The sequence below is a fragment of the Passer montanus genome, unplaced genomic scaffold (genome assembly GCF_014805655.1).
Source record: "Passer montanus isolate IOZ18808 unplaced genomic scaffold, ASM1480565v1 scaffold120, whole genome shotgun sequence".
Classification (NCBI taxonomy): domain Eukaryota; kingdom Metazoa; phylum Chordata; class Aves; order Passeriformes; family Passeridae; genus Passer; species Passer montanus.
In genome coordinates, this window is record NW_024358723.1 from 1,355,748 (window position 1) to 1,371,890 (window position 16,143).

The 16,143-nt window shown below is 50.5% G+C and overlaps 1 protein-coding gene across 1 annotated transcript in view; it reads right to left on the reverse strand.

Moving 5' to 3' along the window:
- Positions 1–16,143, reverse strand: part of TOGARAM1 (TOG array regulator of axonemal microtubules 1) — a gene marked incomplete at its 5' end in the record, with an annotated part of 32,541 nt that overhangs the window by 15,403 nt on the left and 995 nt on the right. The window contains 14 exons of the mRNA XM_039698115.1: positions 53–197; positions 1,915–2,049; positions 2,174–2,348; positions 3,161–3,324; positions 3,580–3,660; positions 4,258–4,358; positions 6,237–6,469; positions 8,045–8,286; positions 9,451–9,744; positions 10,412–10,540; positions 11,425–11,581; positions 12,659–12,760; positions 13,973–13,976; positions 15,866–16,143. The exon at positions 15,866–16,143 is cut by the window's right edge and continues 7 nt beyond it. Coding sequence (XP_039554049.1) covers positions 53–197; positions 1,915–2,049; positions 2,174–2,348; positions 3,161–3,324; positions 3,580–3,660; positions 4,258–4,358; positions 6,237–6,469; positions 8,045–8,286; positions 9,451–9,744; positions 10,412–10,540; positions 11,425–11,581; positions 12,659–12,760; positions 13,973–13,976; positions 15,866–16,143 — 2,240 coding nt within the window. The remainder of the gene's footprint in view (positions 1–52; positions 198–1,914; positions 2,050–2,173; positions 2,349–3,160; positions 3,325–3,579; positions 3,661–4,257; positions 4,359–6,236; positions 6,470–8,044; positions 8,287–9,450; positions 9,745–10,411; positions 10,541–11,424; positions 11,582–12,658; positions 12,761–13,972; positions 13,977–15,865) is intronic.

The following is a 16,143-nucleotide window of genomic DNA, read 5'->3' on the forward strand; positions in this document are numbered from 1 at the left end:
GGCTGTCCTGCCCCACGGCAGTGTCTGCCAGCCAGCTGTCCCCTGCACGCACCAGTCGTGGTCAGCCAGCAGCGCCAGCGCCTCGGCCAGGGCGGGCTCGGGCCGGGAGAAGGGCAGCAGCTCGGCCGGGTCCAGCACCTCGGGGCTCTGCGTCTGCGGCGCCTCCCGGCAGCGGCCCCGCGCGGGGCACGGCTCCTCTGGGGACAGGGACAGCGTCAGTGACACAGCGGCAGCGACAGGGGACACGGCAGCAGTGACAGGGGACACAGCTCTGACAGGGGACATGCCATCAGAGGCTCTGACGTAGCATCAGTGACAGGGGACACGCCATCAGTGACAGGGGACACAGCATCAGTGACAGGGGACACGCCGTCAGTGACAGGGGACACCCCATCAGTGACAGGGGACACGCCATCAGTGACAGGGGACACAGCATCAGTGACAGGGGACACGGGATCAGTGACAGGGGACACAGTGTCAGTGACAGGGGACACAGCGTCAGTGACAGGGGACACAGCGTCAGTGACAAGAGACATAGCTCTGACAGGGGACACGCCATCAGTGACAGGGGACACGCCATCAGTGACAGGGGACACGCCATCAGGGGCTCTGACGTAGCATCAGTGACAGGGGACACGCCATCAGTGACAGGGGACACAGCATCAGTGACAGGGGACACGCCGTCAGTGACAGGGGACACCCCATCAGTGACAGGGGACACGCCGTCAGGGGCTCTGCCAGCTGCAGGCACAGAGCAGACTGAGGCACAGAGTGCTGCAGGACACGGGGCTGGCAAAGCACACACAGTGCCAGCCTGGCTTGGGCAGCAGCAGCTGCAGCCCCATCCGTGGGCAGGGACACCTCCCTGGTCCTGGTGCCCTCAGGGTCAGCCCTCACGTTGTCCACGCTCTGCAGTGCCCTGGTGTGTGACTCTGAGCTCCACACGCAGTGCCAGCAGCTCTCCTCACAGCTCAGGCACACACAACAATCCTTTTCCAGCCCACAACCAAGGACACCGCTGCAGCTCCAGCCCCAAAGTGCCACCAGCAGGGGAGGGAGGAGAGCAGCCTGGGAGGGTGGGACTGCATCCCTGGAGCTGGAACTGGGCACTGAACCAACATGGAAATGCACCAAAGCTCATCAAAGTGTGAGAACTCCTGAGCAGGGCCCAGCTGGGGTGCAGCCACGGCCGGGCTCTTGTGCTGCCCAGGGTGTGTCCTGTGAGGCCTTTAATGAATCCCTGCTTTGTTCTGTAACTCTGCCCAGCTCTGCTCCAGGGAGCCACGAAGGCACCAGCACCATGCCAGGCCAAGCCCTGGCCTTGGACACTTCCAGGGATTCAGGGGCAATTGAATTTACATTAATGAAACTCTGACTGATTCAGCCTCAATCAGTCAGAATGTCATTCATGTAAATTCAATTTGGCACACAACTTTCACTTTTACAGTCACAAACACAAAGGCAGTGCTTGTTTAATGTAAAAACAGATGCACAGTGTGCTAATAACATCATAAACCTTGAAGAGACACTAGACAAATTCTGGCCACCTTTGAGCACCATCAGGTGGAGCTTCTACTCTTAACATTTTCCTGCTGGTTATTTGAAAGGCAATTCAGTGCCAAAATGTACCCAGAAAAGGGGTTTTGGGGATAAGAGGGAGTCAGTTTGCTGTTAATGCATTGTATCATTTGAGATCCTGATCAAACTAAATTCTGATGTTTCATGAAACTCCCTAACAGATTCTAGATGAAAAGTGATCAACTGAATCCCCAGTGAGCAATTAAATCCCCTCCAGCCCCACAGTGCTGATCTTCCAGAGCACCTGAGGACTGTCCACTGCACAAATAAATTGTATTTTGGAACTCTCCCACTCCACCTACCCAAACATTTTAAGAGTTTACTGTCCCAGCTTACCAGAATCTAGCAAGGATGAACACTTTGACCTCTTCAAACTGGATGTTCTTTTCAGGGAAGGGTTCAAGGCCACGTTTTCTAAGGACAAAGATCCATTCCTTGGCGAGGTCAGTAAATCCCCACAGAGACTAAACTCTAGGAAAGAAGGAAATGGCCAAACTACAATAAAACCAAGTTAAAGCCCAGTATCACAGCCCTGATTTCCATTTCAGCAGCACTGAACAGGGAATATTCATTAAAGACAAAGCCTCATCCTCACTTTCTGCTGTGAGTTTCTCTGGTTCACTCATACTCAGTCTAATCCTTTCCCAAGGGAACTCCTCCTTCCCTTCCAAGTCTTTGCCTTCCTGCTGCTCTTTATGGTTGTGTTCTTTGTCTTCTTTCCTCCTCCTCCTCAGCTTCTCCTGAGCAGATTTTGACAAGGTCACTTTTACCTGCAAAAAAAAATCAAGCATAAGTTACCCCAGAACTGAATCCCCAGTTCCTGATGCTGGCCAAGGTCAGCATGGAAAATCAGGATTTTCTCTGATCTGACCCTTCTCTCTCTTGTGTTTATGACACTTTTTGTGCCTCAGGAAAACTCAGCAAATAAATTTAATCCAGATAAATTTAAATTCAGTTTAATAAATGTAATAAATTTACTGATTTGAATCTGATCCTGCCAAGGGTTCACATGTTCAAGGAAAATCAGAAAATTAAGACACTGTAAATCATTAACTTCAAGTTTCAGTATTCTTCAATGTTATTCTAAAGGCTTGCAGAAGGAGTTCCATTTTAATGTTTTTTGACTTTCTATCACACTTCACTCAGATAAATCTTGCTCCATTTACATTTGTAAATGGTTTTTAACAAATAGCACCACTCCTCAGAAACCAGATTATTGCCAAATATTCAGGAAGGCTTTTAAGAAAAACTTCTGATTGGAGCTGGATTAATTCATCCCTGGGGAAAACCAGACCTGATCCCACCCAGCCAATCCCTCCTTCCACACCTGCTTGTGCTGTGGGAGTCAGGGAGGGCATTTCCCAGCCCCACCCTGCCTGCAGCCCCTCTGCAGGGATCTGAGCACGGTGGGAAGCTCCTGGCACACCCATGTGCCATCCTCCAGGTGGCACCAGAGAAAACCAGGAGCAGCAGCTCGAAGGCTTTGGCTGCTCCAGTCAAACTGCTGCAGGGACTGTGAGTGAGCAGGGCTGGCTTCACCCCACTCCCCAGGTGAGAAGGCACCAGGCTGGGCAGTTCTTACCTCTCCTTCCTTCCCTGCAGGGGAACTGGAATGGGAAGGGCTGTTCTGCTGGAAGCTTCTCCCTGGGGCTGCCTCTGCTCCCTCCCTGGCACCCTGGCCATCCCCATTGGCCACACAGGGCATGGACTGGCTGGCAGCTGGGGCAGGAGGGCTCCCAAAAACACCTGGAGGGCAGAACACGGGTTACAGGCTGCTCTGGGATGGAAGGGACAGCAAACCATCTCATTCCAACTGGAACTGTCTGTCCAGGAACTGCAACACTTTCAAACATAATTCTTTGTGCTCCCATTGAACTGGGGATTGTGAATGACCTAAACCATGGTACAGATCTTTCTGTTCTTTTCCCACTCTCCAAAGGCACATTTGCCCTCATTTCATAACTCAAACAGACACAGGGGATGATTCTGGGTCTGCAGTACCTTTGCCAACAACAGCAGCATCTTCAGATGTGAAACCCAGCTCATCCTTTGGTGCAAAACCAGGCACTGACTCTGCAGGGCCTGAAAGCACAAAGAGCACTCACTGTCCATCATGCTGGTTATGCTTTGGGACGTGTTTCATCCTCCTCAAATGTCACCCCACATCTGAACTGATCCCTTTCCTGAACCAGGCCATTGTCAGGCACTGAAGCCAGCAGGATCTGTTGATCCCATATGAGGGATGCTCACATCCACTGACACGAGCCTGGAGCCAGGCTGGGAGAGCTGGGAATGTTCCCTGGAGAGGAGAAGGCTCCAGGGAGAGCTCAGAGCCCCTGGCAGGGCCTGAAGGGCTCCAGGAGAGCTGCAGAGGGACAGGGCATGGAGAGAGCCTGTGGACACAGCTCCCTCCTTTCCTCCACCCAGCAGAAGCAGAACTGATTAAACTCCAACAATCCCCCACAGTTCAGGGACCTGTGGTGCCCTGGGAGGGTGACACACTCCAGCAGCACTGCACCTCAATTCCCACAGGAAATGAGCTCCTTGCAAGCCTGGAGCTCCCCACCTGAGCAGCCTGAAATCCCAGCTTGGCCCCAGAGCAGCTGCAAGCTCCCTCTGTAAGGAGCAGAGGGACGTGGGCTCATTCTGGCCCCCCAGGTGAGCACTGGCAGGACATACCTGTGCTGGGGGGGTGCTCTGCCCCCTCTGTGCCTCTGGGCCTTGCTGGAGATGGCTTTGCAGGAGGGGATTTGCTGCCAAGTGCTGGAAAAGTGTCTGACCTGTTCAGATAAACACATTTTATAGGTGCAATCCTCCACAATGGTCAAAGCCCAGCCAGAAACAACAACACATTTCAGTTTCTCCATGGCAAAACTATTTCCAGTATTCCCACAAATGTTCACACTGAGCAGGAACAGAACTCAGTGGGAATTATTTGATGAGCAGGTCCATTATGAAGAACACCCCAAAGAAAACCCTTATGAGGAAACCTTACACAGGGACTAAATTTAGGATACACCCATAAAGTAAGGAATTGTTTGGCCTGGGGATTGATGATGCTGGTTCCAACCTGGCCAAGCAGAGTGACCAAACCCTCCTGCTACAGCAGGGATGAGCTGCTCCCAGCTCAGTGGCCAGCAGAGACATTCACCAGGAAAGTGTTCTTATCTACTGGAATAAATTAAATTATTTTAAATTTCAAATGATTCTCTGGATATGAAAGATGATGGAACCCAGAGCCAGTGCAATACCCACAACTAAAGACTCTTCTGAGCTCCAAGGGAAGGCCCATGCTCCAGCAATGTCCCTGATTCCTGCATCCCATCAGCCATGGCAGTTTATCAGCACACAAACCAAACCTTTCCCAAAGCAAACATCCCAAACTCCCTCTCCTGGTGCCCAGCCACAGATTGGGAACTGACAACGCCACTTTGTGCCAGTGCTCACAAACCCCCTGAGCTCAGCTCCCTTGTGAGCATTCCAAGGCTCCCGTGGCACCTGGCAGGGACTCTGTCACTTCTCCCAGGCCGGGGTGACTGCCAGGTGTCCCCTGTGCTCCTGGCTGCCTCAGAACTGCAGTGGTGAGGATGCACTGAGGCACCAAGCACTGCATAATGGACGTGGCACTGCCTCACAGAGCCTGGCCCAGCCCAAACCAGCACACCCAGGGCTCCACTTGACTTCTGAGGCATCACACATTTCAGTGTGGCATTTTAAAGGTTCCTTTTAAAAATGTGATTCAGCAGTAATGCACACGGGGAAGGGAGGTGAATATAAAATAGTTCTGAGCTGCACAACTGGAAACCTTCTGTTTGTGAATCACTGCAGGCTCCTTCTGCCTCAAACCCTCTTGCTTTTTATATTCCCCCTTTTGCTTCTGTAGTGAATGCAGTTCAATGTCAGTTACATGGAAGGTTCCCTGCTCATGGCAAGGCTGGAATTAGGTGATTTTTCAGGTCCCTTCCAACCCAAACCCTCTGGGAGTCTATAAAAGGTGCTTTTAGCACACACAAAAATATCTTCAGAGCAGAGTTACAAAGAGCTTCATCATGGACTCTGAGAGCAGAGGAGAATTTTGGACTGGAAAATTTGCAGAATTCCTCAGAACTCTTTTTATTCCATTAAACAATAGTTTATACTGCTCATAACCAGCTGGGTTATTGCCTTTTACAATCAAAGCAGCACTTGTCACCACCCAATTTCTATTTAGAAGAGCTCTGGCAAGGCATTTTAAATTCACAATTATCTCTCAGGAATAAATGGAACCAGCTCTTGATCCACAATAAGAAACATCTGCATTGTCTTCTTCCTCTCAACAAAGCCAATTCAATTTCCAGGCTGTAATAACCCAACCTTATCCTTCCTCTTCACTCTTGTCCTTCTCACTCCCCTGTTCAGCTCTGGCCATGTTCCTGCAGTGCCAGGGAATGTCCTTATCAAATATTAATGTTTCTGGCACTGCCCCCTGCCCTGGCCTACTGCAGCTTCACGTTGGAAGCCAGAAAAAAATAGAATAATGCCATAAGGCAGCTCTTGTCATTTTAGAGAGGAACATAATCCACACAGAAAAATCAGGCTATTAAGCACGGCAATCCTATATCATGATTTAACCAAGGCTGTGGAGGGTCCAGGCTGAGGTGACACCCAGTGACACTCACATCACTCTCCTCCTGGGGGGCAGCGAGGCCACGGGGGAGCCCAGGGACTCCTGGCTGGAAATGCCACTCTCTCCAGTGGAGGCAGCCCCGGGAGAGGAGCCCAGGGAGGGGCAGTCCCCGGGAAATTCCAGTTTCACCGCCGAGTCGGGGCTCTCCAGCTCTGCCATGCTGCTGCTCAGCTTTGCCCTCTTCTTGGCTGCGCTGCTCCGCAGGGACCTCAGGGAATTCTGCATCTGGACAGGGATAAAAAACAACAGGGGGCACTCAGTGCAGAGGGAAAAGGGTTTTCAGCTAAATAAAAATGATTTCAGGGAATTCTGCATCTGGACAGGGGTGAAAAACAACAGGGGACACTCACTGCAGAGGGAAAAGGGTTTTCAGCTAAATACAAATGACCTCAGGGAATTCTGCATCTGGACAGGGGGGAAAAACAACAGGGGGCACTCACTGCAGAGGGAAAAGGGTTTTCAGCTAAATAAAAATGAATTCAGGGAATTCTGCATCTGGATAGTGGGGAAAAACAACAGGGGCACTCAGTGCAGAGGGGAAAAGGGTTTTCAGCTAAATAAAGTCTGTTTCTGAGAGTTCAGCCCAGTCCCTGGCGTGCTCAAGGCTCTGCTGGGCAGTGTGATCACCACTCACACGTTTTTTGGGGGATTGTAATGATCCCTCTCCTGGTTTCACACAGAATCACTGGGCTGGAAGAGACCTACAAGTGATTCTGTGAATTCTGTGTGAAACCAGGAGAGGGGTAATGTGTCAGGGACACAGAATTCCCAGAATGACCAGGTTGGAAGAGACCTACAAGATTACTGAGTCCAACCCAGCCCCAACAGCTCAACCCAACCCTGGCCCCCAGTGCCACGTGCAGGCTGTTTTTACATACACCCAGGGATGGTTTAAAACCACCTTCCTGGGCAGGCAATTCCACTACTGGACCACTTTTTCCTTAGAAAAGACAAAGAACTTTTTGCTAATATCCAACCTAAATTTCCCTTGGTGCAGCTTAAGGCTGTGCCCTCTGGTTCTGTCAGTGCTGCCTGTTTCATTTCACAAGAACAATCATCCTGTGAGCAAACACAGCCCCACAGCAGGGCTGTAGCCCAGTCTCCTCTGCAGAGCACAGGGACAGGTTCCTGCCAGAACACACCAACTGCTCTGTGCCTTTCAATGGGTTAAGGAGGGGTCTGATGGCTGCCAGCACAGTGGGACCTCAGGCTTTTCCCAGCAAATCTGCACATCCTAAAAGCAGAACCACGGAACAGCTTGGAAAGGGCCTTAAGGATCATCCATTCCAGCCCTGCCATGGCAGGGACACCTCCCACTGTCCCAGGCTGCTCCAGCCCCAGTGTCCAGCCTGGCCTTGGGCACTGCCAGGGATCCAGGGCAGCCACAGCTGCTCTGGCAATTCATCCCAGACCCTCCCAGCCAGGAATTCCTTGCCAATATCCCACCTAAACCTTCTCTAAATCATGCAATCAGTGCCCACCAAGCAGAGATCCTTCTGAAATGAGCAGGAAAATCTGTAATTATTAGAGTTTAATGCTGCAGCATTCTCCCCTCTTTTTGCTGAATATTTTTCATGTTAGAAATTCCTCCTCAGGTTCCTTTCAGTGGGATGGAAGGTACAGACAGAAAGGCAAAGCCAGCAAGTCACAGAATCCCAGACTGGTGTGGGGTGGAAGGAACCTTGAAGCTCACCTTGTCCCAGGGGCAGGGACACCTCCACCAGCCCAGGCTGTCCAAGCCCTGAGTGCTTCCAGGGACAGGGAGCACTGACCAAAGTGCACCTCTCCCATTTCACCCACCTCTTCTTGGTCCAGCTCCTCAGGCTCCAGGTGCAGCTCTGCCAGCCCTGCTGCCAGCCCTGTGCCCTCCCTGCTGCCAGGGGGCTCCCGGGGGCTGGGCAGGCGCGGGATGGGGGGCACGGGCCGGGCCCCCCGCAGCCCCTGGGCCCTGCCCAGGGCAGCCCTCAGCTGCAGGGGGGGCTTCTCCAGCTGCAGGGGGGGCTTCTCCAGCTGCAGGGAATGCTGCTCCAGCGGGCTGTCCCCTGGAACACACAGGGACTGTCAGGGACAGCGCCAGGACAAACTTCACCTCTCACTTCTGTGTCTATAAAAGTCCTTCTTGCCATTCCATGGCAGTTCATTCTGTTAAAAACACACCTCTGCAGGCTCAGGTATCAGTTTATTCTGCTTTTAGTGTCTCCTTCCTTTAGGAAAATATAAATGAGTGTTTCATGCATGTGCACACCAACATAGAATCAAAATATCCTCAGCTGGAAGGGAGACACAAGGAGCACCAAAGTCCATGCACATGCCCTTAGTCCCTTGAAAAAGTAATTAACTTTTTTCATTAAGAGAAAAACACTCATCCCCAAACTTCCATGGAAGGTGCTGTAACAACAAAGGTACTCCAAAGAACCAGAGAAAACCAAAATGCATATGGAAAACATGTGGTAAGTGATAAATACAATAACAAATAAAAAATACAATAAGAAAGCAATAAATACATCTACAAGGCAGAATCACATTCCAGGGGCAGGAAATTCCCAAAGCAATCAGTTGGAAATTTTCTATATATGCACAAAAATATGGGTCTCAGTGAAGATGAAATTTCGAACAGATTTCTTTAATCAGTGCAAAATTCTGTGTGGAAATTGTTCCTTTGTCCCAGAAACCTCCTGAGTGATTAGGAAGCACTTTAACCTAAACAGAGAGTACAGGTATTTTTACCCAGGGGGTTGGAACTGGATGAGTTTTAAGATCTCTTCCAACCCAAACCATTCTGGGATTCCATGATTCAAATGAAGAGGCAAAAAGGCAAAATGCACTGAGTGACCCTTCTCTTGCACATGGATTAACTGGGGCTTGAACAGTACCAGCTACTTCTGTACTGACTGTCCCTACAAGTGCTCCATTCTGGGGTTTATTGGAGTTGACGACAGCCCTTGCCCCGAGGCATTAAGAAAAGCAGAGATATTTTGCTTTATGACAAATCCAAAGGCTCCACTTTTGTAGAGAAGCCTGCAGGGATGTGAGCAGTGAAACCATAAATAAGTAAGAGAATAAATCAATAAATCCCTCCCATTCCTAACTGCACCTGAGGCACTGCCCAATTCCCTCTCACCTGCCACTGTGGATTTTCTGACCACGGAAAGATCTCTCAAAATACAACCCCAAATCCCTTTTTATCACATTGAGACCATTCCCACCTGTGTTGTCTCCTGGCTTTTGGCTGAGCTGCTTCTGGCACCCAGGCTTAGGCAGCCCCTGGAAGCTTTTGAGGGGCCAGGAGCTGGAGAGGCCCCTGGGATCCTCCTGGGACTGCCCTGCAGAGGCAGCAGGAGCAGAGAGGTGCTTGGGGCTGTTCCTGGGGGACGACAGGGGGAAGGAGGGCAGGATGAAGGTGCCCTGGCTGCCACTGGGACCTTGGAAGGACATGCTGGGCTCTGCCTGAGTGCAAAAACTTCTCTGGGTCTTGCTGGAAAAGCTGAGGCTGGAACAAACTGAGCAAAGGAAAAGAGATCAGTGCTTGTGGTAACTGGGTCTTGTAATAAGAATTTATCATTAAATAATACACCATAAGAATGATTTACAGTGAAATAATGCACCATAAAAATAATTTCCAATGAAACAATCAATCATTATTTATAATTATTATTTCATATCATTATTTCACATTATTATTTCCTATTATTTCAATATTATCATTATGATTTCAATATTTCCAATGAAATAATCTATCATGAGAAATTATTAATTTCCCATGAAATAATGCCCCATGAGGCAGTCAGAGCCTGAAGGTTTTGCCCAAGCAAGGAGACAAATCAACCAAGTTCATTCTGCAAACTGCATTCCCCTCCACACATGAGTTATGATTTCTCAGGCATGTTTTGGAGAGCTGTATTTAAAACAGAGAGTGGTGCAAGTAGATCAAACACTGCTGTGATCCTCCCACAGCAGCTCCTTTTCTCTGACACCCTGACAGTCAGAGATCAAAGGTGGGGCTGTGAATTAACAGCCACTAATTAACTCTCACAAGAAGGAGGAGCCATCTGGACGGGCCTGAACAACCTTTCAGTGACAGTTTCAATTTATTGGGGAAGCAAAGGAACAAAGAGACAACCCCAAAGTGACATGGCCTGCCTTAGGCCACTGGCAGAAGCCACCTACCTTTGTCCTGCTGACAGTTATTCAGTCCCAAAAACTGCAAATCAGAGCCCACACTGCCACTCCTCCCACGTGGGCATCCAAGTGTCCCACACTTCCCTGAAATCTGGGGCTGGTGAGAGCCCAGAGCACCTTGCAACAGAGAACACAAAGAACCAAATCAATATTCACAGACGGTGCCCAACAGAGAATATCCAGTAATATTTCACATGGAATGCAGACTGTGTGCAGCTCTGGGTGGGAAACACACTCCCAGTACTTCATTCCAGAGTCTCTAAGCAACCCCAAAAAGCAGCTCAGAGGGAAAAGGGAAAAGGACTGGCTGCTCTTCCAGGGCACTGCTCCAGCTGGGAATGCAGGGGGGCAAAAGAACCCCCGGAACAGTCCCCTCTTTGATTGTGTGACAGTGAAGGGCAGCAAACACCTTCAAACCCACGGGAGCAAACTTGGCAAGGCCAGGACTCCCCAGAGGGGACAAGGACAGAGCCCAGGGCCACGGGACACAATCCCTCAGGTCTGGTCTTGCCCAGGCTGTGCAGATCCTTCTGAAATGTGCCAGCCAACAAGAGGCCAGCCTCTGGGAATCACTCCAAGAGAAGCAAGTCCAGCTTGCAAATGCCCCACGTCCTCTATGATTTCATTGATCTTCTCCAGTCATGGAGCAATCTTTAGGAATCCGAAGTCTTCTCTGAATGACAAAAGCTGGGGAATTCTAGGGACTGTTTGTAGGTTTGATGTGGCCTTTTTGTAGTTGTTCACTTACTGATTTTTTGAGAGCATTCAATTTTTTCTGTTCAAGAGGCCATTGATCTATCTAAATGGGTTTTCTAAGATAACTTCAGAGTGGCAGGAGTTGTGGTTTCCATCAAAAACCCACTTCTACCTTTGCTCCCTGCTGGGACAACACATCTCTTCCCCATACTCTGATGGGCTTGTATACAAATTCACTTCCCACGCTGAAACACTAAAATCTGCCCTGCCTTGGCAGCTGCAGCAGTCCCTGTGGCCCCACTCACCAGCACCAAGGGCAGAGTGCTCAGAGTTCAGCTGCACAGCGGGCTGGAACAAAGTCCTGGAAGCTCTGCTCCTGCTGCAAAGCAGCTCATCCCTGCCTGGGATGCCCTGCGAGGGCCGCAGCCTCGCGGGGTGCAGGAACTCACTGGCTGCAGCCAGCTGCAGGGAGAAGCAAAACCAGCTGTGTGAAATGACAGCACAGTCACCAACACTTCCACACAAGCTTTGCTTTCCCACCTACCCAATATTCAAACATTTTAAGCATTAGAAAGCATTTTAGCTGTTTTGCAGATCTTACTAAAATACAGGTTAAAACTACTCACACTGAAAGGGAAATAAAACCCCAACAAAACACACTGATAAAGAACTGAACTATTTTAAGAATTAAATTTTAAAAATTAAACATTGACCATTTGAATTATGTGGTTTAGATGGGAAGTGTTTAAATACACAACAGAACCCCAAAATCCCAGAATGGAACAACCACACACTCCAGATCTTTGCAAACCACTCACCCTAGTCAAAAACTGTACCTGGCAACACCAGCAGCTTTTACTGAGAACTGGCTACAGGTAGGGAGAAAATCTCAATAACACTAATTTTTAACAAAGAAAATGTCATGCTTTAAATAGATTCTGATTTAATTACCAAAATGAGTGATTTAAATCATTCCCAAGCCGTATTTATTCTCCTCTCCCTTCTGAGGGACACAGGAGGAAGAGAAGAGCAGGAAAATGCTGAAGTGGTTTATTCCAGGTTATAACAAGTTGGGATAAAAGATATGAGACCTTGGCATTCCCACTCCTGCAATCACCAAACATCATTCCAGCCACAGATCCTTCAGTCCATAATGAAATATTCCTTGTACAAACCACCCCAGCCTGGTTTCAGCTGGGAGAGAGGGAATTTTCTGCTTAGGAGCTGGTACAGGATAAACTTTCTTTCCATTTTCCCATACAGACAAAGCCACATATGCAGAAGGAGTAAATTCCAACAGTGCCATGACTGTACAGCTTCTCTCAGCCGTGCCCATCCCAGCTCCAGGAGTGAAAACTCTGCTTCCTGTACCCAAATTATAATTACAGCATTGCAAATTCACTGAACACAGGCTTGGAGCAGGTGGGAAATACAGCAAACCCACAGCTGCCAGATGCTTCCCTGGGATAACAAATCCCAGCAAAGGGATTTCTCAAAAGGGTTCAGATTCCTTTAAATTCCACAAATGCTGGAAAATACCTGAATCCATCCACCACAGGAACTGGTAACTTGGTTATCAAAGCACAGCCCATGAGAGTGACCCATGATGGAATCCTGGAATGGTTTGGGTGGAAAGGGACCTCAAATCCCATCCCATCCCACCCCATTATCCCATCCCATCATCCCATCCCATCCCATCCACTGCTCCAAGCCCCCGTGTCCAAGCTGGAATCCCAGCAAACATTCCCTCCCTGCATCCCTTCCCTGTGCAGCTGTGCCACCAAAGGTGCTGCTGATCCAACACCAGCAGCATCAGCAGTGCTGTCCCAGAAAGAGACCAACAGCACACAAAGACACAACAACATCTCCCCCAAATCCTCTCCCAGCCCCAGAAAAAGCAGGGCTCAGATCCCAGAGGGACACCCAAGGAAGGGACACCTTTGTCCCACACACTGCTCACCCTCTGTGCCCCTCTGACCCTTGGAAAACAAAGAGGTTTTGTTCCATAATCAGATTTCCATTTCCCAGGTCATCTGAACACTCCACAAGGCCCAGCTATCAGTTTCTCCAGTTATCAGATCAATATGGAAATGAGAAGATTTCCACACCAAGTGAGGGGAGATCCCAGAGTTCACATGGACTTTGTGAAAGGCCTTGAATGCCCAGTGAAGTGTTCAAATGTTCCTCCTTCCCCCAAAAGGACCCTGTGGGCACCCAGAGGTACCTTCAGCAGCAGGGAGGGGCCTGCAGGGTCTGTGTGTCCCAGGGGTAACTTGCACCCTGCAATATTCAATATTCAATATTCCAAGCTGCCTGGAACACCCGAACACCTCCAGGGATGCAGAACCCAGCTCTGCAGAGGCTGCCAGACAAACCCCTGAGGTCCATGTGCCTTATCTACCTTTCCTTTTCAGTACACATTAACTTACACATGTTTTACTCACACCTTATCTGATTAGGAAAGTCTAGACACAGCCTTGGACAGCCATCCTGTAACATGACCCCAAAAATACTGCCAGGGAAACAGCTTTAAACATTAAGCTGCTTCCATGCATCCTTTCAGCCACAGAATGACTCCAAAAGTTAATTTTTAAGCAAATTCATTTCAAAGGAATGTCTGAATTAATAATTAATATTTGACATGTCCAGAAACCAGTCGACTGCCTGAGATTTATGCATGATAATTGCATTTTCCTTACTGAGGGAGCTAAGGGCAGCTGCAGGGCTAACTCCCCACACAGATGCTGACTGCTGAGGGCCCAGGGACAGGAGCTTGACACACAGCCCCTGGAATGTCCTCAGCCCAGGGAACACCAGCCACGTTTGCATTCCCAGACTGAAAACACAACTCACCTTCCTGCACCCAAGACAGACCCATGGCATGTCCTGAGCTGGGGGGACCCACAGGGATCATCCCAGACCCCCACCAATCCCACCCTGGGCATCCCTGGCAGCTCCTGGAGCTCTGGCAGCCTCGGGGCTGTGCCCATTCCTGGGGAGCTGTTCCAGTGCTGATTCCGCCCTCTGGGGAAGAGCCTTTGCTGATCTCCAGCCTGAGCTGCCCTGGCCCAGCCCCAGCTGTCCCCCCTGGTCAGCAGCATCACAGGACAGTGTCCCCTGCCCCAGAGGGCTTCAGCCAGATGTGGTGAGACAAAGGATCAGCACGTGAGGAAGGAGCAGCAAAGGTGTCAACTACAGAGCCAGGTAAATTCCACCATTAAACCACCCTGGTGTTTTAAGTTTCCTTTACAGTAACTGGGACTGGACTCCAATTCATCCTGTGCCCAGTCGGGTTCCCACTGCCCGAGGGCAGGGATGGGTGGGAGACTGGGAACTGGGAATTGCTGGCTGGGCTGGAATTGCCAGAGCAGCTGTGGCTGCCCCTGGATCCCTGGCAGTGCCCAAGGCCAGGCTGGACACTGGGACACCCTGGCACAGTGGGAGGTGTCCCTGCCATGGCAGGGCTGGCACTGGGTGGGGTTTCAGGTCCCTTCCCACCCAAAGCATTCCAGGAACTGGTGATTTACCCCACCTCCAAAGGCACTTCACACACCAACCAAACAGAACCATAAGCTCCTTGCTCTCTCTCCCTCTCTGCAGAGCTGGAATCTCCTCCCATGTCAGAGAGAAACACAAGCATAGGTACACAGGGTTCCTTCCTCTCAGAAAAGGACCAGCCCCAGAGCCCCTCCCTGACTTCCTTGGAGAGGGGCTGTCCCAGGCAAGGACTGTTCCTCCTTTCCAAGCCCCAGCCAGGTGTTGGTGCCTGTATTAACTTGCTTTTTGTTCACAGCTGCAGAAAACCAGCAGGGCTTGGCCCAACCTCCCAATAGAACACTGGCACTGGATTTTGTTGGGTTTTTTTTTACAAGCTGTATTAATTAATACTGAAAAACTGTTTCAAAAAGGAAACCCTTCTTGCTCCAGAGTTGTTTCCTGCACACCTTGTTGTCCCAACCCTGTTTGCAGATATCCCAAGGGAACTGATTCACCCGCTCAGGAAGACACAGATGTCTTTAGGAGCCTCAGGGGAGGTAACACAGGCACCAAGGAAAGAGATGAGCATTCAAGTCTAGGCAAGGTTTGACAGCCCAGAAACATGAAGTGAGTTTATTTGGTTAAGAGCCTGCCCCAGAGGCAGGCTGCAGAGCAGCCCTCCCTGCCCATGACCTCATCCAGCCCAGCAACAAGTTACCAAGCAACTGAGAATTAAAATCTGAGTGCGCAAATGTGGCACTGAGGAGTCTGCTCTGCACAGCCTCGCGTTTCCTGAGGAGCTGTTTGCTTCAGCCCCCTCACAGGACATCCAGTGAGGATAAATCAGATGTGTCCACTTTAAAAAACATAACCCATAACACACAGAAAAAACACCTCACAGAGATACACCCCCACATGTGGGATCCAAAACACGTCACAGAACCACTGGCAAAGCAAAAAGAAGCTGGACAGTTTTCCAGAGGTTCCTCCCCTTTCCAGCTGCCGACGTGTAGGTGATTATACCCAAAATCCTTATTCCAGCCTGACCTACATTTTTCCTGGCTGGATCAGCCCAGGGAGCAAGAGCCACCCAGGCACTTGGCAGCCAGCAGGTTTGTCCCAAAGAGCCCTGGCTCAGCCCCATCGAACACATCACAGAACCACTGGCAAAGGAAAAAGAAGCTGGACAATTTTCCAGAAGTTCCTCCCCTTTCAGCTGCCGACGTGGTCAGTAGGTGATTACACCCAAACTCCTTATTCCAGCCTGACCTACATTTTTCCAGCGCCTCCATGGCAGCGTGCCGGACCCTGCGCTTGGCGTCCAGCAGCGCCGGCGCCAGCGCGGCCGCCAGCTGCGGCAGGTCCAGCTGGGCGGCGGGGAAGGCGAGCAGCGCGGCGATGCACGTGTTGAGCAGCTCCTCGCGGAGCCGGGCGCTGCGGTGCCGCAGCAGCCGCTCCTGCAGCAGCAGGCGCAGCACGGCCCGCGGCCCGGCCGCCGCCATCAGCCGCAGCAGCAGCCGCCCGCCGTCCCGCCGCATGGCCGGCTG